This window comes from Alligator sinensis, unplaced genomic scaffold (assembly GCF_000455745.1).
Source record: "Alligator sinensis unplaced genomic scaffold, ASM45574v1 scaffold615_1, whole genome shotgun sequence".
NCBI lineage: Eukaryota > Metazoa > Chordata > Crocodylia > Alligatoridae > Alligator > Alligator sinensis.
In genome coordinates, this window is record NW_005841982.1 from 314,679 (window position 1) to 336,606 (window position 21,928).

The window sequence follows — 21,928 nt, forward strand, 5'->3', positions numbered from 1 at the left end:
GACTTGGGGGTCATCATTGACCACAAGATGAACATGAGCCTGCAATGCGATGCGGCGGCTAGTAAAGCGACCAAAACGCTGGCTTGCATCCATAGATGCTTCTCAAGCAAATCCCGGGATGTCGTTCTCCCCTTGTACTCGGCCTTAGTGAGGTCGCATCTGGAGTACTGTGTCCAGTTTTGGGCTCCACAGTTCAAAAAGGATGTGGAGAAGCTTGAGAGAGTCCAGAGAAGAGCCACGCGCATGATCAGAGGTCAGGGAAGCAGACCCTACGATGACAGGCTGAGAGCCCTGGGGCTCTTTAGCCTGGAAAAGTGCAGGCTCAGGGGTGATCTGATGGCCAACTATAAGTTTATCAGGGGTGACCACCAGTATCTGGGGGAACATTTGTTCACCAGAGCACCCCAAGGGATGACAAGGTCAAACGGTTATAAACTACCGCAAGACAGTTTCAGGCTGGACCTAAGGAAGAAAGGTGTGGCTATGGAGTACCTGCGCTAAAACTTGCAGTTTCAAAAAAGTTTAAATGCATCAATTCTAGATTAACTAAGTCTGTGTACCTATAGTAATTTGCCTATATGTTTATTTCAAAGTTAGTGTTTTCAAATTTGCTCCTTGTTTCCATGTGCTCAGTGAGAGCAGAGTCTGACAGTAGGGGGTGGGGAAAGGGGCTGCAGGGGACGAATTTGGGGGGAAGGGGACAATGGACAAGGGGGGCCACTTGACTCTCACCCCAGATTTAGTGTCCCTGCTGTAGCAGTGGGAGGGGGGAAAATTCAAAGCAAACCTCCAATAATTAGATTCTATACCTGGAAATTTTTAACAAATGTATTAATTTTCCATATATAGAACCTAATTATTCAGGGGGTCCTCCTATAGTCAGGATCATCCTGTATTCTAGTAAATACAGTGTGACAAATTTATAAATTTTTCAGGTAGACAATCTAATTATGGAGAGGCCATCTTAAATTCAGGGTTGTCTTAAATTTGAGTAAATGCAGTAGTATAGAATTATAAGATATGAAAACAAATTTCCCAAATGATAAAATCCTAAAGGAATTCTGTTTCTGGCTCTGGATTTCAAAAAGCAGGATTTTTTTTTTATTGAAAATGTTTTTTAGCAGCTGCAGAAGAAGGCTGTTAAGGGCCTGGGTAGAAGTATATTAGATAATTTTTCCATCCATAGTGAAGCTTGGGCATGAAGCATTTGCACTTCAGTGGAAAACACCAGCAAGAGCAATGACAATGCTCTTTAGTCCTTTCATCATCCCAGTTGTACCTGGTATTAGTAAAATGTAACCTAGGTTGAAATTTAAGGTTGTCTGCATATGTAGAGCAAATACAAGATACAGATGATGAGCCATAACATTCCCTTAATTTAATATTTCTGATGGGTTGATAGGTAATGAATGATAAAATCCTTGATTGCTCAAATAATTGAGGCAGAGTGTAGTGCACAGCATCTGATTACTGACATTTAAAGGTTGTAGGCCTGGCATCCTTGATTAAAAAGAGCCTCAATCATTTATATAAGTTAACAACTCAACTTTGACAGGAAATTAGCTACAGCAGATAATTGTCTTCACCAAACATCTAAACGTGCCTTGCAGTGGCTTTCTGCTCTGCTACAAAGTAAAGAAAAGAAGGGAAAGGAATAGTTTCATTTGAATAAGGTTAAGAAAAGCAAACTTAGGAAGCCTTGTGTTTCTATAGGAATGCATCACTTGCGATATTTATCCTCCAATGAGTGCTCAGTCCATGATAACAAGGTGTAGCTTATTATCAAGAAGCTGCTAAGCAGAGTCAGAGTTCGGGACTTTTGATTCACCCACTTTACCCAAATAATGGCAAGGTATATATTTAGGTCTTACCACCAGTGTGACCTGAACCTATATCGGCAACAAAATTAATGAGTAAGGTTGGACTTTCAACTAGAATGCAGCTTATTGTGTGTAGGTATTGTAAATATATGGTAACAAATGCCTGGCCCCTTCCTTTTAAGATTAAACAAATAGGATGAGTCTTCAATGGATGTAAATCCTCCTTCTAGCAAAGTCAGTGGAATTGATTTATACAAATTGAGGAATTAAAACTGATGTATATTTTGCAAAATACTCCTCAGAAGCATTGAAAATAAATATTATTTTAAAAATATTTTAACTGTTAATGTTTTCTTTTTGCCTTTTGTTTGTTATAAATTGCACACCAAAAGCAAAGCCGCCCATTTAATCTGCTTCCCTATCTACTTCTGATGAGCTAGTGTAGTGTTATGTTTTTTCAGTATCCAAGACTCAAAGAGATTATGGAAATAAACAACAACTTTGTCGTTAATAGCAAGTTTAAATTGCCCACTGTCAATATGTTTTGATTGCTGCAATTTTAGAATGCACACTATAATTAAAAATATAAAATGTTAGAATGTATTTCATACAAATATTTTATTATTTTTATATTTTATTAAGAGGTAATTAAAACTCTTTGCTTTTTATAAAATGCCTTATTACTGTAAATTCCTGGGTTTTGTTCCTTTAAATTAGACACTTTATTTTCCATATTAATACCATGCATTTCAGTTCAGTTCTTTCCTGACTGTGGAATTAATTTAGACAAAAAATTAAGAAGTAAGTAGGAGAACATTTTATTTGATAGAATAAAATGGCTCTTAGAGAAACCTAGGTGTAGTGTATAGCTGCACATTGATTCATATTTCTGTGCCATTGCATACTTCAGTGTGTTAAACATATTCTATATTACTTTCTAAGACAGCATGTGTGTATGCTTCTATTACCGTTTTCAAATAATAAAATAATGATGATTTTGAAAAATGCAAACCACAAATTCAGAAAACAATTTCCAGTTTAAGGCATCTTAAAATCTTAGCAACTTAGAATGTACGGCCATAGAAATAATCCTAAAAATTCCTTTGGCCTGAAATAGACATTTTTCTTTTACATTTAGGAGCTTATCTATATAGCCATTAGGACTGGAAACTAATCTTTTAGTTTAGATTGGTTTTGTTTTTTTTAACAAAAGCTTGAATTTTATAGAATATGAATGTAATAAAGGCCACTTGTTTGACATCTTTACTGAAAGACTATTTGTGGAGTTTAGTATTTTAAGCTATTCTAACCTTTAATGACATAACGTCAAGTGCTTAATGAGAAGACCAGATGACCTACTGGCCAGTACTATTGTAGGACAAACTGATTCATGTACTGTAAAGCTTAAAGGAAAGGATCATTGTGATACTGTAGTCTGACCTCCTGTATACACAGACTTAGAACCTTTGTCAGAAGCTAAATTAAATATTCCTTTTTGAAAGGTATCTTAAAGACTCCAAGCAATAATAAATCCACTGTTTTGCCTCTTTAATGGCCCCCTCTTACACGTAAAGGTAAAGGCATGATTGGGGGAATCACTCATTAGATCCAATCATGCTTCATTGTCAGTATAGGGAGAGCCCGATCCTGGGCTCCCCCTGCTTTGGCAAGAAACAGGGTCCCACGGCTAGGAGTCCACTTTGCTGAGGGAGCTCCCAGCCATGAGGGCCATGTGCAGCTGGGACCCAGAGACCCCACAGAATGACAGGGCTCTCGGTCCTGGCAGTGTCTCATATGAGGCACAGCCAGGACTCAGCGCCCCATCAGCTGCAGGACTCCGGGTCCCAGCTGAGTGTGAAGTGCAGTGTGAACCCAGACTCCCATCAGCTTCAAGGTCTCTGGGTCCTGGCTATGTATGAGGTGCAACTGGGACCAAGAGCCCCACATGGGCCTAGGGTTTCGTGCTCCCCACAAGCCTTGGAGATCATGGCAGCTGTGATGCCCAGGGCTTGGGGCTTGCAGCCCTGTGGTGGGGAACCCTGACAGCTGAGATGCTCCCAGCCACAGGGGAGACCCTGCCAGACATGCAAGTTAAAACTTGATAGCAACCAGCTATAAAGTTATTGCACATTTTTGAGGTCTAACTTTGTAGCTGGTTGGAGCTTTGTATCATGTGATAGCTATTTGCATGTGTAGCTGGTTTTAAGCTAATTGTGTAATTAACCACTTAATTGTGTGATACCTGTAATGTGTAGAGAGGGCCTAAGACTCATATAACTTTAAGTTATTGTGGAGTTCTGCTCAAAACTACCAAAGAAGTTCCATGATTCTGATGATTCAGCAAATGCTAGTACATCATCCCTAGGTTGAAGGCATTAAACTGAGCTGACCTCCTTTACAAGTCTTAATGGAAATCACTTCAACAGAAAAAAAGGTTTATGAGATGTATGTTAATCTGAGCCGTTATCTGATGGCAGAAGATAGGGTCTAACTCAAAGGTAAAAAACAGAAGATGAAGGATCACAGTAAATAAACATGGTCATACATTCTTCTACTGAGAAGACAGACAACAGAACCAAAAGAGATAAGATTCTTTCATATTATCGGCAATTAGTTGGTTTCACTGTCTTTCCTAGGTAGAACTGGAACAGAAATTATGGGTGAGAAGCCATGGAGTAGAGAAATATCAGTGTGGTCTAGCGGGTTTGTTAAAATATAAAAATGGCCTTATTAGGAGAAGGCAGTTCTTTCACACTGGAGTGGCTCATAGCAGGTGACACCAGGAAATAGTTTCATGAAGCCTAATAATCTTGTCACAAAAAATGAAAAGCTGGTAAAAACTGATAAAATAGGAAAGATGCCATGGAATGTAAACTGTTAGCAGCAGGAGGAACTTTGAACAACCAGCTCTAAAGGTGAAGTTACATGTTACACACAGACCATACTAAGGGCATTTAAAATGTGTATGTATGTTAAAGCTCATTAACTCATGCCAAGTGCGCTCTGACCATGTCAAAGTTACGCTACTTCAACAAAGGGTTAATTCTAGGCTATGCTACCTAGCTTGTGTTAGGGTAACTTAAGTTTCCTCCACTGAGATAAAATGAGCAATTTACAGTCCTCCAGCATCACAGGATGCACCGCTCCCAGCCAGCAGTGTTAACACTTAATGGCCGCGTCCACACATGGTGTGGATGTTTGGATCCCCGGGGAATACCCGTGCCATGCACACTTTGGTGTGCAGCAAGTTACCTCAGGTAGGATAAGGGCGGCTGAGGCCTGCACTGGGCTGGCCCCAGCAGCCTTACCTGGGGTCCTGGGGATTCCCGGGGCTGCAGCAACAACGATTCTGCCACATGGAGCCTGGCCAGAAGCTGCAGCATGGATCCGGGAGGCCCAGCTCCACTTTTGAGCAGCACACGCTGCCCCTGCATGCGCGGCTCTGCTTTTTTTTCCCCCATGAATATCCAGGGGTCAAAAAAACACATAGAAACAAAAAGCAGGGTAGCATCCGCACAGGAAGAACTCACTTGCAGCATGGAGAACACCTGAATGTGCGGTACGTGGCACCACAGATGTTTGCAGCACCACATACTGCACGGCTGTGCTCATCTGTGACTGCTCACAGCATGTTCTGACTTTACACTGCTTCACATTCCACAGATTTTGGATGGCCTAAGTGTACTGTGTAACTTTAGTTGTTTTCTTATCTCTGGACAATACAGTTTTAAGCTAATTCTCCATAAAACTCACTTCTTGGAACAAGGCACACAATTAAAGAACAAGACAGCGGTGCTATATGTCACATTTTTGTCAAGTCATCTTCCTCAGACAATTAAAACAAATATGAGAAAATCATCATTCATTGATAATATTTTAATCTATTTTTGCAAAGGAGGGAAAAGCTCTGGTTTGAAAAGCCAGCTCAAATGTTACATGCTGTATGACAGACTTTATGTGTGATTCTATCCTTTAGTTCACAGAAAAAGGATACTGGTTGGATACAACCTCCTTTTACAAAGCTATTTTGGGTTTTTTAACCTCATGTAGCACTGTATATGTACTATGTATCACTGTACCAGCAATAATATGGGTACTTCATATTGCAATGATAAGATTGCTGAAAGATTCACAGGCTGTTAATTATTACAAAGTCATTAATCAATGCTGGAGACACCAAGTGTGGAATGACCGTTAAATGTTTTTAAATATGTGAGGATTTGTCAGTTGTTCGTTTGGCAGTTGTTATTTAGAACTTAAATGTTGAAATTATTATATTTTTATTTTTAAGTAATCTCTCATTAACTCAGGCAAAATTCTATATGCATTCACATCATTTGTGTGTATGTGTAGTATCTCACTCTACCTTTCTTTGTGTACTCATGAAGAAAAGGACAAGAGTATGAATTAAAACAAATCTTAATTTTTCATCTTAAAATCTTGACATGTTAAAATTATTCGGCCATGTTGCTCATGACTGTAGGTAATGATTTTGTGTAGTAGGCATATGTCAGAATGAAATAAATCTTTGGCCATTTTACCTCTTAAATTTCAAAAGAGTTTCTGCAAATGAGTTGTTGGCTAAATAGACCAAACTTCACCCAGTGCTGCAACATGTGCTGTGCTGTATGCATCTATTTGAAATGCTTAAAGGGAAATGCTAGAACCAAAAAGCTGAAGTAACTTAATTCATTCAGTAAATATGGAATGAAAATTTCCATTAACACTCACGAGGTTTTTGCAGTTCTGACAACCTGCCTCATCTGTTATTTTTCAGGTTTTTATAGTATAAATCCTAAATTGCTGTACAAATGACAGTTTACACTGGAATACCTGATACTTCAACAGCAGTCTGTCACAAGATGATGATTTGGCCTGACTGGAGAAATAATTTTAAATAATTACCGGTATATTATCACTAAATTAATCCCTATTACCTGGTTTGCATAATTTCATAAGGCTAAGATTGTTTCCCTTGATATAGTAGTGCTATGGGTTTAGGATGTATCAAAATGATAGATGATCATAAAATGGAAGCTTAGATTACCACTTTGAACTTGACATTCTTTCATATGGGTGTAAGTAAGAGTGCACTGTAGTCAATAGTGTAAAATAAAGAAAATAGTACAATTAAATATCTTTTATATACAGCATAGTAAAATAAAATTATTGCACGTCCTTATATACTGTTTTGATTAAGTCTTATGAACAGTCACCTAACAAGGCTCAGTTCACCCAACATCCATCTCTGGTTACCTCTTCATCACTTTGGTGTGTTTCCAGACTCCTTTGGTTTCACAGGCATTCTTAGAATGAGAAAAAGACAATTTAAGATGACCCAGAATTTCATTTTCGCTCTTACAATTACTTTAACAAGTCATATAAAGCTCAATTTGGAATCCAACTCCAACTTGAGGGTCAATAAATTCAAACCATACCACAAGCTCCAAGTGTAACTTCTAACACCTAATGGAACCTGGCAAGCATTAGACTTCAATCAGAGATTCATGACACGTTTCCCTGAAATATTTTGGGATTTGAGCTAATCAGGAATTTTTTCAAAAAAGTGTTTTTTTTCTTTGGAAATCCTAATTCATGAAAAATGAAACTTTTCACAAAATGGTATTGGTTTCAACAAAACTTTAGACTAGAAGTTGTTCAGAGCCAGAATGGAATTTCTGGCCAAAACGAGAGGGTTCCCCTTCCACACATATGCACACACATCTAGAAAACGGCAATAACCATGATACTCATCTGGGATATGGGATACCTGAGTTCAAGTCAAGCAGAAATAAGCAGAACAGAGATTTTAATCCTGATCTCCCTCAAATAAGTGAATAGTCTGACCAGTGAGTTAGATCAGTCTCTTCTCTCCTCAGCCCTCAAATATTCAAAAGGTTATATTTTTGGATCTGAAGCAGAACAGGGAAAAAGAATGAAATCTCATAAATGTTCATGGGATGAGAAAACAGTTTTCCACTCAGGCTTTGTTGCGATTATATCTGTAGAAGTATCTTCAAATTCTAACACATTCCATAGCAGAACATTCTTATATTGCACCTTTTTATTATGACTGTATTTCTTTTTCCTGTATATAATTAAAATAATAACTCTGTGGTCTGAAAATTGGATCAAGATGTTATAATTTATATTTTTCCTTCCTTTTAACTGTTTTCAGTCATCTTGGCTCTTTTTCCTGATTTAGAAAAATCATATATTTTCCATTTTTACTTTTGTTTTGTGCTCATTTGACTAAAACTAGCTTCTATTTAAAATTATGTCATTTGGCAAGTGACTAGCCTGTACAATGGGTTTCCCTTTGATAGCCATAGAATAAGAAACAAAAACAGAGGAGGGTTTTTTTAAGTCATTGTAGAACGTTATCTACATGGTCTTACACTTTTTTTCTAACTCTTCATTAATATTCTGAATCTGGAACTTTAGTAAACTGATAGTAAAAGTTAAGAGCTAATATTCTTTTAAGTTATGGAAGGATTTCAGTCAACTCTCATTTATAATAAATGGCAGGTGTCAGGCAAAGACATTTCCTTGTGATGTACTGAAAATTTATCTTGAAGTATCTGGAAACTAACAGTTAAGGATGAGCCCCGCTTATATGTTCCCAGATGATTCAACCAAGTTGATATGTAAAACTGCATGTAGATGAGTGACCCCAGGTTTGATTTCATAGTGCCCAGGCAGGGATCTACTGTTATCATCTTATACTGTCAGTTGGGTCTTCTGGGCTTAGGATGCCTCAGCCCTTTAAAGGTTAGCAAATGTTGGAGGTTCCTTCTAAGAGATAATCCTATCTTCCCCCTCAAAGGAATCCTTCCAGTGAAATGGTCATTGGAGCCCTTGGTCCCACTCCTCCCCCCTTTTTTTCCCAGCTAAACATTGTGGGGAGGTTGGTTGATTGTCTGTTGGTTGTTTGTCTGGGGCACTTTTCTTTTAAATTCTGGAACATGAATTTGGGCTTATGAATGAACGCTGTGGCAAAGCGATTGTATTGCGCATTAATGCCTCTCCCCTCTTTCTCCACTCTGATTCAAAGCAGCATGCTTGACAGTTCGAGCCGTCTTGATGAAGAGCACAAGCTGATCGCCAGGTATGCAGCAAGACTGGCAGCAGAGACCTCTTCATCAGTAAGTGGTTTTAATTAACGGAACGTCGTTTTTTTGTTTGGTTTTTTTCCCTGTCTTTTTCTGAGGGTCTATCAAGATTAGAAAAAAATTATAATCAACAATGCTGATGGTTCACAGATTATTTTCCTTCTACTTTCATTGGAGGATAATGTGTTATAAAGGACAATAATGCTTTCATGCAGTTAGTGCTAGTTTAAAGAAACAGAATTGTGTATTTTATCTTTATGCTATTTAAACAATTTGAGAAGTTAGCCATTGCCCCTTTCCCCCAACCCCTCCATTACTCCACTATCTCTGAATGCAGAACAGAAAGAGAACTTGACCTTTGCACTCAGACTAGATTGGAAAATATTGCCTGGGTTTGTGCTGGTTAAAGGTTAATGATTTACCTCAGAGGGAAAAAGCTGTAGTGAATCCATTTTAGTCTTTAGTTCAAATACCACAGCCACCAGGGCTCTAAGTGCTATGCATTTTAAATAAAGATCTTGGACAGGATGACTATAATGACCCTATTGCATTAGCCTCTCTCTCATTTTCATTTCAGAGCAATGATTATTCTACTCTATGAATCCCAGGGTAAGGAAGGAATGACAGGCTGGAAAACTTATGTTTTCAGAAACAGAGATAGTGAAGCAGGAACTTAATTGAAGTGTATAAAAGCTTAAATGGCATAAATAAGGCCAGCCTAGTTACTTATTTCCATCTCAGCATATTTGAAAGAACAGGGAAGTATAAATGAATGTTAAATGGAAAGCAGCCTAGAGCAGAATGCCAGGAAGCATATTTCCACCTTGAGATTTACACTCTGGGGTCAATGGAAAGGGAAAAATCAAGCAAGGTTGTTCATGTAAAAGCAACGAGCCACATTCATCCCAGGTGAAGTCAGTGGAGCCACAGTGAGGATTAACCTGGCCTGTGGTAGTAAGCCATCTATCACTTAAGATTTTACAACATGTAAAGAGAAAGGAAGGAAAGGATGCACATGAACTGATGATCTCACTGTGAGTTCCCTGAAAATCAATCACTTGAGTGCAGATCCAATCAAATTTAAGGCAACCTCTCACTTGCAGCTGATTCGTCTTGTCACTGAAGGAGGGTAACTCTTTATATGACCAGAATGGTCTGTTAATGAGGTCTCCAGATGGAGGACTCTTCCTGAAAACTATAACTTTATCTGTATCTATTTTTTATGGTCTTTGTAGCACCAGAGTACTTGGAAATCCTTACAGAGACAGAGTAATTAAATAATAAAAAATAGATAAGTTTTGGATGGATATTATTTCCCCTCCCCATCTATATTGTTCTGTCTTTTAAATATGTCCTTCAAAAGAAAAATTAGATCGCTCCTCTGAACAGATTTTCGTAAAAAAAACAAATATATCAGTCATAAATTCTGATCTTCACCATAGTAGCCAGCTGGAAGATAACCAGCCTGTGCTGCTCATTCTGCTTCTCAAACAGACGAGGAATAGCAAGGCTTTTCCAAACCAAAGGCCCCAGTAACTTTTATCTCAGTTTTACAGTCTATCAGTGTGTGTTAAATCTCCCCTTTTTATGTGTTTTTTTTCCTTGGAGGATAAAATATTAGTGATAAACTGTATAGGTACCAGAAAATGAAGTTTTAAAAACAAAGAAGATTAGAAATGTTTTTCCCTGCATGGAACAGAGCTTAGCACCAGGAAAAAGTCTTCCCATTATTGGAGCACTCAGTTCTGTGGGGTACTGTGCTCTGTGAAGAAAACACTCGTCTTCTTGCAAAGCTGGACACTGAAGTGACACTTCAGATCCTGTTTAAAGTAAGAAACATTCCCAGTTGCAGTGGCTGAAGGCAGTAACTCAGATGGTCATTTTTTTAAGTTCCAGTCCTTAAATCATGAAGTTAAAACATTTGTATTGATTATTTTGTTACTGAAGACAATATATTAACACTAGCAAATTGCCCATCATGAGTGATGGGGGGAGGGGAGTAGGTGAGAACAGAGCGCTGCCACCCAGCGCCCTGTGGTGCCACCGCTCTGCCTCCAGCCCCGTGGGCTTTCCCTTCCACCCCCTGCATCCTCCCATCCTCCACTCTTGTCTGTCCTCTGGGAGGATGTGGCCACCCTGTCGATGCAGCGGTGAGGCCGGAGCGGAGGGGGCAAGGCCAGCACTGCGCCACCAGCACCCCACACCGCCGCTGCCTCCACGGTGCTGGCCTCAGCCCCCCTGCTTCAGCCCCTCAGTCCCTGCTGTCATGGTGGCATTCCACCATATGTGTCTGTCTGTGCAGAGCACTCTGATTGGTTGTTTCAGTAAGCACTGTGATTGGCTGCCAAGACAACCAATAAAGCATGCTCATAAAGCATTACAGACAGACAGACAGACAAGCTAAGGCTTTTATTATATTAGAATAATATAAAATGCTATATTAATTCATGCAATGCAATGTCATGTATATGTATATTTAAATGTTTCATTTTAATAAATGCTGTAACCTTAGGTTGTTGCTAGTGAACACTACAAAGGATAGGACAACAAAGCTTAATAAGTGACAATTCGCTCTGTAGAAAATTGTTTTAAATCCCTAAATTTTCATTGAGAAAAAGTTCTGTTGTACCTTAAAACACCCTGGAATAACTCTTTTGCAAGCATTATTAGAGTGCATGAGAGGGAGATTTGGTCAAATGGGTTTATACTGATCTGTAGCCTGAATTAAAACTGGATGACAAATGAGGCTTTCAAATGGGAGTTCCTGTTCTGTTTTCAAGGGAAGAGATCTTGTTTGGATCAGTGGAAAGTAAATACTTTTCCATGTCTTTGAAGAAGCGCTGGGGTATATGTTGGAAATAGTTTCTTTTGTCTCAAGTCTCAATTGCCTTGTCTACTGTTTAAAAATTAGGAGCCATATTACAGCAACTGCGAACAATGCTACAGCTGCACCAGTGCTAAACTAAGGGGTTATCATTTACTGTGATAGATGGGGTTAGACACTTCTACCACTGTTTCTTGGAAGCCTCCTCAGAGGAGGCAAGTATAGTAATCCTACAAGCCTAGCAACCTAGCACTTGCACTGCTAGCATGCAACTGCTAACCCACACTAGCACTTGCACTGCTGTTGCAACATTAGTGACTTGTACTATAATATGGATACTTTTCTTTAATGTAGACAAGTCGAATTTGGTGTAAACAGATGTCACTAAACAATTGTTGATTGCATGCTGACCCCATGGACAGGTGTTACATTTGTAGCACTAAGTAGGCCATTGCAGTGCTACAAAAAGGGAGCATACAGCCATTTAAGCAGTTTGTAATATAATGTGAATGTAATTTCTATAACAGCAGGTGGAACCATGGGGAAGTTTGCAGACCTATGATATCTGTTAATTTGGACTGCAATTCCCAGATATCCCCAGGGGCTGGGGGGCAGGGGGAAAAGGAAAAGGAAGCCTGAGGTTGGAAGAAGGGGAAGAGAGAGCAGTGTGCACGTGAAACCTGGTTAGCCCCACACAGAGGAGTGCACAGTGGAGCTGGAGTTCTCACTGGCTCGGTCAGCCAGGACTGTGGGCTGAAGGAACTGGACTCAGACTTGGAGGAAGTTGCAGACTGCTTTTTAAGCCCTCTAGTGACTAAAGGCTTGTTTGGGAATACCTCCAGAGGTGTGGGGGAGAAATTAAGGTGCTGATTAAAGCTCTCTGCAGCCATGCCCTGACAGAAGTGTCTGGCAGCAGAGTGCTTTAAAAGTGCCCAATTACATAACAAATTAACCCTCATTATACACTAGGGGGGGCTTCCCCCACCCCCAGCACAGGATGGGCAAACCCCAAAATAAACACCCTCCTTTCCCTTCCCCACTCTCATCTTGAAGATAGCACCAGAGCTGGGGGTGGGAAGAGGCAGGGGGAGCTGGGCTGGGGGAGGGCGGGGGGGAGGGGTTGCTGTAACTCATGGCACTTCCTGTGGAGTGCCATGAGTTACAGCAGGAACTGCATGTCTATGAGCACCCACAGTAGCACTACAGAGATGATGCAAGTACTACAAAATTGTACGTCTTTTGGAGAAGAATTTCTTAGTTTTGTACCACTTTCAAGTAACACTTGTACAGTTACATTTAGTGCTATAGAGGTCCCTAAGACCCTCCGCATCATACAGTCTTCTGCCCTCCCTCCCCCCACTCCAAGAAGGAGGAAGAGGAGGAGACTGGCCAGTACTCTGACTAGCTTAGCTGCAAGCTATCAGGGAGCCCTGCTGTGATCTGCTGCTGCCCCTTCTAGAGGCCTGGCTCTTTCTATGGCTCTTAAAGTGGTGGTGGCAAATCCCTCAAGGGTAGCTCTGTCATGCCTGCTGTAGCTGCACAGTTGTCTGGCACTATGGGGGATGGCGAAGGTGAGGAAAGCAGTTTCTCTCATGCCTGCTACCACAACAGAGGTAGGGTGGGGTGGCTATTCTGCTTTTCAACAACTGCTTATTGAAAGGGAAAAGGCAGGCTGTCAGCGATTGAACTCCTAGAGGCAGGGCAACTCAAGGAAAAGCCCCCTATCCATCTCCTGGCTGGAGAGATCACCTTTGAGGTGAGTATAGCTCTCCAGCCCAGGGATTGGAATGCCTGTATGCCCTCAAAATGCTATAACTTTGTGGCTAGGGACAGAAACTACACATCAACCGGTATAAGTGATTGGACACCAGTTCAACTCTGTAACACAAGAGAAGTTCAGTGCACATAAACTACTTTCAAAATGGTTGAAACCAGTTTAAGATAGACCTGGATGGATGTACTATCAGACTTAACTGATTTAGGTTAAATCAATTTATTGAACTTCTGTCCCAGATCCCCTCCAGATGCAAGTTAACTCAGTCCCCCAGCATCTCAAGATGCTTGGCACCTCTCCTGAAAAACCTGCCTCCCCTCCCCGACCCGTCACAGGGTGGCTGGGCTAGCCGTGGCCCAAGCTGGCCTCCAGCTGAGCAGGGAAGCGTGCTCCAGTGCACCCCTGACTTCTGGCCTGGGCCACTTCAGGCACAGGCATGTGGCTGCATTTCTGGAATCAAAAGTGAATGTCTGTTCACTTGCTTATCAGTTCAATCTACACAGCTTAAACTGACCTGCAAAGATTGAATTGATTCAGCCTTGTGCTTTTTTGACTGTCTGTACTTAGCCTGTAGCACTACAAGTGAATTCCTCTCCACACCATTAGGTGCAAACAAATGAAGTGTCGTTGTTTTTAATAATGCAGCCAGTCCCAATCTCCTTTACAGCAACAGCAAGGTCAGCAAAGGGGTGCATCAGATATCTCTTTCACCATTGATGCAAACAAGCAACAAAGACAGCTGATTGCAGAGCTTGAAAATAAGAACAGGTAAGTATCCAGAAAGAACTCAATGTTTTTTTTATAGCTGCATGTTTTTGACATTTCTTCAAGCTTCTGCATGATACATATTAAAAATATGGAGAAAAGACAAGTTATCATGCCTTTGACAAAATCATAGAGCGTTGTAATCAGCCTGTAAGTTACTAAATACTGTGTTTCAGTTGGTTCTTTTACCATTTGAGATGCCCTCCCTTCTTTTACCATTGGAGATGCCCTCCTTAAGGGTTAAAAACAGAACTCCCTTCTCATTTCAAAAAAAGAAAGAAAATCTTCTCAGATTCTCAGCAACAATACAACAAAAAGGGGTACAAGTTGGTCAGTTTTAATAATATGAGGGTGTCCTGTTCTCTTTCTGGAGTGGAAAATCGAAGAGCTCCAGAACATAATCTATGACTGACAAATAAAAGAAGCAGCAATTATAAAAAAAAATATTAGCAAGAAATTAGGTCTTTAAATAGACATAACTGAGGTTGGGAGGCAGGCATCTAGAATAAGAGGCCAGATGCCCACTAATATAACTCATCCTAGCTTCATTGTGCCAGTGGAACTGCACCAGTTTTTACCAGCTGAAGGTCTTGCCCTGAGTGTCAGATGTGATGTCACAATATCTAAGCCATGTATGACCATCTAAGCCATGTAATCTGTCTCCGTTCTGTTTTTCCATTAGTTAGATAAGGATTGACCAAAAATAAATACTTTCCTACCATAAAATTACTGGAGTGCCTTTATCACTGTGCCTTTATCAGAAGTCCACTACCTCCACAGTTAAGTTGTCTTAATTACTCAAGTCAGCTTTTTATGTATTTGATGTCCACCAGTGTATAATAAAGAGTCACTACTATCGCTAAGTTACACTGCTTCATTCTTTTGCTGTGAAGCTGTTCAGCCTCTCTTAATAATACTCTTATGTCATTGAATCAATTATAGTAAATCCTATTAAAGCTACATTCCCCTGAAGAGTTGCCCTCTCTCAGATCCATAGTCAAATTAAAAGCATTTAAAAGAAAGGTCAAAAGGTTTGTGCCTGATTCATGTAGAAGACAGAGCAGATATTGTTCTAGTTTCCCTTAATTTCATGTGGCGCATCAAACATCTGTGTGAGGAACCAGGAGTGAAATGTCTTTATTTAAACACGGATCTTCATACCTGCTTTCTACAGAGAGCATCTGCAATTCAGTTTTTGGTCTGGTTTGTAAAGATCTTATAAAAATACTCTCTCTCAGTAGTGCCTTTTTTCTATTTTGAAAAGAACATCAGAACCTGACCCAGTGATGAGAGTTTCACTAAAGCTGAGATGTTTGATATGATTGTAAGCCTAGCCCTAATATCCTAATCAGTTCAGAACTCTTTATCTCATGCTGACTGGATGTTGGAAGAGTTGATGAAAATATATTGACCTTTAGTCTTTTACTTGCCTTCCTCCTCAAGAGAAATTTTACAGGAGATCCAGAGGCTGCGACTTGAACATGAGCAGGCGTCTCAGCCCACACCAGAGAAGGCACAACAAAACCCAACTCTCCTTGCAGAGCTTCGACTCCTGAGGTAGGTGCAGTGTTTATGCTCTGAGGAACTTTGAGAACAGCTGAAAACAGCTGAGCCCTGAGAATAGGGTACCCTGGGCATCATCTTTTTAAAACAGTACATAACAAAATGCATATTTCATTTGGAGTCCATAAAAGCCCTGACCCCCCAAACAATGAAGTATATGCTTAAAATTTCACATATGAATAGCTCCATTTGTAATTCCTGGGTGTGAAAGCAAGCATGTGTGCAAATGCTGCTATACTAGAACACACACTTTTACCAAGAAAAAATATTGGCTTTGCCTCTTTTCCTTGAGTCCCATTTGGGCCAGATAGTATCTTCTAATATGAGAGCCAGAATAAGCATCAAGGTAGAACAATGTAAAACCAGCTCCCAGAAACAGATATGAATAGAAATACTTCCTCTCCAGTTAAAAATTTCAAATTAAATTTTCATCACATTGAGCTATTTTGCAGGACACAAGGCAAAAGAGAACTTATCATGCATGGAACGTGTGCATGTCCTTTACCAAATAACTTATTGCTCAGATATTGGAAGACTGACTCATATGTGAGAAAAAATCACAGGGAAGGCTGTACAGATCCTCTTTCTTTACAGAGCTTTATTTTTAAACTTCTCTAGCCCTAAAATAATGTGGTTTGTAAATAATTATCTTTGTTTCCTAGAGGCAACCCCCGCTTAGCACTCTTAATTGGTTCCAGAAAAACCAAGCGCTAAGCAAAACAGTGTTAAGTGAAACTCATTTCCCCATTGGATTTAATGTAAATAAAGATAATTGATTTCACACCACCTGCCAGCCCAGACCCCACACTCCTGCAGCCACACCCTGGGTCCTGCGCTCCTGCCCGCCCCGGCCAGGCTGCTCCCAGCAAGGCACCATGTGGGCTCTGCCAGAGAAGGCGTCGGCTCCTTCCAGCCTTATTGTTTCCCCACTGCAATGGCTCCTGCCAGCCTGCACCTGCTGGCCACCAGTCACCTGTGCACAGCCCCAGGTGCCCTGCCCGGTGGACCTGAGTTCAGTACCTGCCTGCCCAGGGATTTATGGTGAGAAGGCAGCAGGGCTCTGGCACAGGGTAAGCAGTGGGGCCACCCACCCATCCGCGCCCCACTTTGCCCAGTGGGGACTCTTTCCAGGGCACCCGGCACTGGGATGAGTTGCCACTGCCAGATTGCTGCAGGGGACATGGGCAGGAGTGGGGGAGCTCTGTGGGCTCGGCTTGTACTGGCCCAGGCCCTGCACTCCTGTCAGCCCTGGCCTTGGGCCCCATGCTCCTGCTCCCCACCCACCCCTTCTCACTGCCGCTGCTGCTGCTCCCCGCCCACTGGCTGCTCCAGCACCACATGCCGTAGCAGACCCTCTACTCCTGCCACCTTGCCCTGAGCCCCACCGGCCTGGGCTCCAAGCTTAGATTGCCCAGCCACCCACCCACCCTGTCTTGCTGTTACTGTTCCTCCCCGCCCACTCCAGCACCATGTGCCAGAGTGGACCCTGGGCTCCTGCCACCCCTCCCTGGGCTCCTGCCAGCTGCCACTCACGCTGACGCCACTGCTTCTCCCCACCCCTGTACTGAGCACTATAATGAAAGGTGCTGACCGCTAAGTGAAGCCAGGTAGGTACAGGCAGTCCTTGAACTTACAACACAATTGGTTCCTGAAAACCACGTCTTAAGCCAAAATGTTGTAACTCGGAACCAATTTTCTCATAAGAAACAATGTTATAAATGGGGGATTGGTTCCTGAACCAAGGCCCAATACCCTATTTTCACTAAAGATACCCCAGATTTTTGTACTTGATCAATTATAGATGAGTAGTATAGCTACATTAATATATTTATATTGTAAATAGCAATCATATTGATTTGGAAGGATTTCTTTGAGGTAACTTTGCTGGACTTTTTGAAAGGGTATTGGTTGGACTTTTTGAAGGGTTCTTGGCTGGAGTCTTCTCAGGAGTCTTGGCTGCAGGTTTTTCTGGAGTCTTGTCTGCTTTCTTAAAGAAAGTGTCCAAGGAACTTTGGACAGATATTCTCCAGGGAGATGAGTGATGCAGCAAACTTGTTCGCTGGAGTGGCATTGCATCGGATCAAGTGCTGTAAAGTCAAAACTGACATCATAAAATTGAAACAGCGTGTCAATTTTTGAAACTTGTAATTGCTAAACATAACTTGAAATGTTGTAAGTTGAGGACTGCCTGTATTTTAAATTAGCACTATAACAAAACTGCGCTAAGCGAAACCGTGTTAAGCGGGGGTTGCCTGTAAGCTGGGAATAGAGCTACTTCTTTTTATGACTGATGTACTTTAGAGATCTCTCAGCAAGTGACATTCCTCATGAGCTGGAGAAAAAAAGCTGAAGGATCATGTCCACATGAGCAGGGGCATGCTGCAGTGCATGCCCCTGAACACATTTTCCTGCTGTTCCATGTGCTGCAGGGGGGCTGGCTGGGGCACAGGATGTCTCGGCATGGGGCTAGCCAGCAGCTCTGTAGTGGAGTCCCCATGCTGAGTCATGCAAAAACAAGGCAGCAGGCAACCCAGGGCTGCTTGCTTCCCTGTCTCAAGGCACACTGTGCCCCAGCCTGCTGCTTCACAGTTGGATAGGCTGCAGGGTGCATCAGCGCGGGGGCTCTACATCATGCAAAGATGGGGGAGCAGGCAGCCCTGGGCTTGTCCTGGCACATAGCACTTTGGCATGCTTTATGCCCCTTTTTTCAGGGGTTTTATTTGCTACCAGGAAATTTTGCCCTCACACTGCTTATTAGGGCTAGGGACAGACATTGCACATAACCAGTTTAAGTGATCAGAAATTGGTTTAAACCTGTAACAGAACAGACATTCAGTGCCAGAACCATCCCTAGGGGTGTGCAGGGCCTGAGGCATATCAGCTTGTGCGAGACTAGGGGGGGTGGAGTGGCGAGCGACCAGAGCATGGAGCAGTTGTCCTGATTCGCCCCTCCCCAGGGATGGCTGTGTTCAGTGCACATAAAACAGTTTGAAAGTGGCTGAAACCAGTTTGAGATAAACTTAGCTAAATGTAGTATCAAACTTAACTGATTTGGGTCAAACCAGTTTATGCAATTTCTGTCCCAGGCCCATTCCTGGGTTTAACTTAAACCAGAGTCCCCCAGCATCCCAGATGCTTTGAGTCCTGGGCAGGGCTCTCACCTCCATACCAGAGCTGACCCCACCCCTCTGCTTCCTAGCTGGAGCTCTGGCAGAGACTTGCAGGCACAGCAGGGTCTGCCTGACTTTCCCTGCCCCATCCCCAACTAGCCACTGGCTGCTCAAGCAGGAATCCCTCCCTCCTCTGTCCCACAGCATGGACTGTAGCCAGCATGTGGTATGCTAGCTAATGCTGAGAGGTGTCTGTGTAAGGCAGACAGGACAAAGGCAGACAAGACAGTGTCCACTTAGGGCTTTTTGAAGCAATTCAGCAGGTCATCTGGTAATGTTCCTCCATTCCTTCCTTGGAAAAAGTTGTTTAAAAAGAGCTTGAACTAATGAGAGAGGCTTTTATTTTGCTCAAGGGGTTATAAGTAGGTCTGTGAGAATAGGGAAGTATTCAACTCAGATTCGGATTCAACCAATTCAGAGGACAGTGATTCAATTCGATGATTTGAATTGCTATCCCCATTCGATTCATCCAAATCAGAATCTGAGATTCCGCACTGATTTGGCACTGATTCGGAGATTCAGATCGGCTGGGGAGAGGCAGGCACATCTGGGTGGCTGCAGGTTCTCCCATGGCTTCTCCAGCTGTGCCTGCCTGGAGGGAACCATGGGAGAAGCCCCCATGGCTGCCCTGCCCAACCCCACCCCCCACCCGACCCCAGCCTCTGGGCACTTTAAAGAAAAATAAAGAGTTGCAGCAGCGGGGATCAGGGTTTCTGAGGGCTCCTAGCAGAGCCCCCACACACAGTGGAGGGCAGTTGGGATTGTTCCCCCCACCTGGCACCTGGATGGCAGCTGCCCCCTGGCACGGGGGCAGCATGTCTCAGTAGGGCACCGTGCACTGTGTGGGAGCTGGGGCTGCTGGGGCTGAATAGTGCCGGACTCTAGCTGATGCATGGAGCCGCCCCAGCTCCCAGAAAGTGCGGAGCTCCCTGCTGAGCCACGCTGCACTCACATGATGCAACAGCTGCCTCGTGGGTGCCAGGCATAGGGTAGGAGGTGATCCCCGCTGCCCTGCGCTGCACAGGGGGGCTCTGCCATGAGTTCCCAGAGGCCCTGATTGCCACTCCCAGAGGCGGTGAGTGCGGGGCTTTATTTATTTATTTATTTATTTAAGTGCCGGGATGCTGGGTCCAGGTGGGGGATGGAACCAGCCAGGCAGCCATGGAGGCTTCTCCTGTGGCTCCTCTAGCTATGCCTGCCTCTGCGCCAGTGGGCCCTGCTGAGCCACGCTGCGCCCACGCCATGAGACAGCTGCTGCACAAATGCCACACAGGGGGCAATCCCCACTGCCCCCCAATGTCCCACGCTGCGTGGGGGGTTCTGCCACAACTGCCCAGAGGCCCCAATCGCTGCTGCAAGAGCTGTTGAGTGCAGGGCTTTTTTTTTTCTTTTCAAGTGCCGGGAGGCTGGGGCCAGGCAGGACAGCCATGGGGGCTTCTCCCATGGCTCCTCTGGCTGTACCTGCCTCTGCCCTGGTGGGGGGAGCTGCAGGGGCTATGCTCTGCTGCCCCTTGCCCTCTTCTACCTGGAACAAGCCATGCCTGCATGTTTAGTCTATGGCCAAATCTCCAAAGTGGCCAAATCTTTTCTGAAGCTTTTCCAAATCAATTCGGATGCTTTGAACCAGTTTGGAGCTTTTAACTGGTCTCCTGATTCAATTCAGATTTGGAGATTTGGTCCCTGAATCGGGCCAAATCTCCTCCAAATTGAATTGACTACCAAAGCTTTGTGCAGCCCTACTGATAAACACTGTATAACTCCCTGTTGTGTAAGTAAATGCTATGTATGTCCCTGCTGGCTGCAGCAGTGAAGAGGGGTGGGGAATCCCTCCCTAATCGGAGTGTCCTGTCGGGGCCTGGCACCACCACCCTCAGCTCAGAACTGTAGAAGGGAAGGAAGGGCTGCTGCAGGGTTGTCTATGCAATTACAGACAACAGAGGGGTTGCCTGTGCAGTTACAAACCAGTTCAGCCTAGCCAGATTAGACTAACCTGCAAGGATTGAATCAATTCAGGCTCAGGCTTTTTGAATGTCTGTCCCTAGCCTAGCAGTTCCACACACCACAAACCTCATGTGCCTGTATGTCTGACTCCCACCAAGGTGATCAAAATGAATATAATTAATTAAATATACTATTAATATAGCTCCTTTTATGTATCAACAGTAACATCTGTTTTAAAGCATGTTCTGATTAGTTTGTTCTTTAATTGGCAAATCAAGTTCATTTCTTTAAAAAAAGTGAAATTCTATGCAGTGCTGGCAGTGTAACTCTGCTTCTCCCCCTCCCCCTATTCAATTTTGCTACACAACTTAAAAACATAATAGGGTAGTTTATATTTCCTGATACTGGATGGCCTTAGAGCTCTGTCTGTCCTGGGCTCTGTCAATTGAGTTATTTCCCCTATTTAATATGTAGCATCAGAGTAAGCAGAGACATATAGACCTGATGTTCTTTATTGTGTTGTATATGTTCAGAAAGATGCTTTCCAGGGAGGAGTAAAGAGACTTTAACTTCTTGTGCAATTTGGCAAGTTTGTGAGCACAGAAGAAGATATTGGGCTAGATCTTTTGCTGGCGGTAAAACATTAGAATTGCATCATGCTCACAGGAGCCAAACTGTTTTATACCAACTTAAGTGCCTACCTACATGGGACAGTTATGAACTTAGAAGGATCTGGGTCCTGTAATGTCAAGAACTGCTGGAGTTTTGTGGAGCTTATAAATCTCTTTTAATATCCCTTTTAGTAATTTTCTTCCCTACTTTTTCTGTATAATCTTGCCATTCAGTCATTATCTCTAGCTACTTTGTATTGGAATTTTTTGTGATCCTCACATCTTTGAAGACAACATTGTCCAAAATATATATAGTATAATTCTGCTGTGATTGTAACATAGCTCCTG

General features: G+C 42.6%; 1 protein-coding gene across 39 annotated transcripts in view; it reads left to right on the forward strand.

The window, feature by feature from the left end:
* The window catches only part of DTNA (dystrobrevin alpha), a 358,606-nt gene that overhangs the window by 295,181 nt on the left and 41,497 nt on the right, over positions 1 to 21,928 (forward strand). For 21 of the 39 annotated variants that reach the window (XM_025201058.1, XM_025201066.1, XM_025201064.1 and 18 more), the window contains 3 exons: positions 8,875 to 8,965; positions 14,198 to 14,298; positions 15,739 to 15,852. In XM_025201058.1, the coding sequence (XP_025056843.1) occupies positions 8,875 to 8,965; positions 14,198 to 14,298; positions 15,739 to 15,852 (306 nt within the window). Of the gene's footprint in view, positions 1 to 6,597; positions 6,623 to 8,874; positions 8,966 to 10,540; positions 10,762 to 14,197; positions 14,299 to 15,738; positions 15,853 to 21,928 lie in introns of those variants that run through there. The other 18 variants (XM_025201052.1, XM_025201057.1, XM_025201090.1 and 15 more) reach the window with 4 other exon arrangements.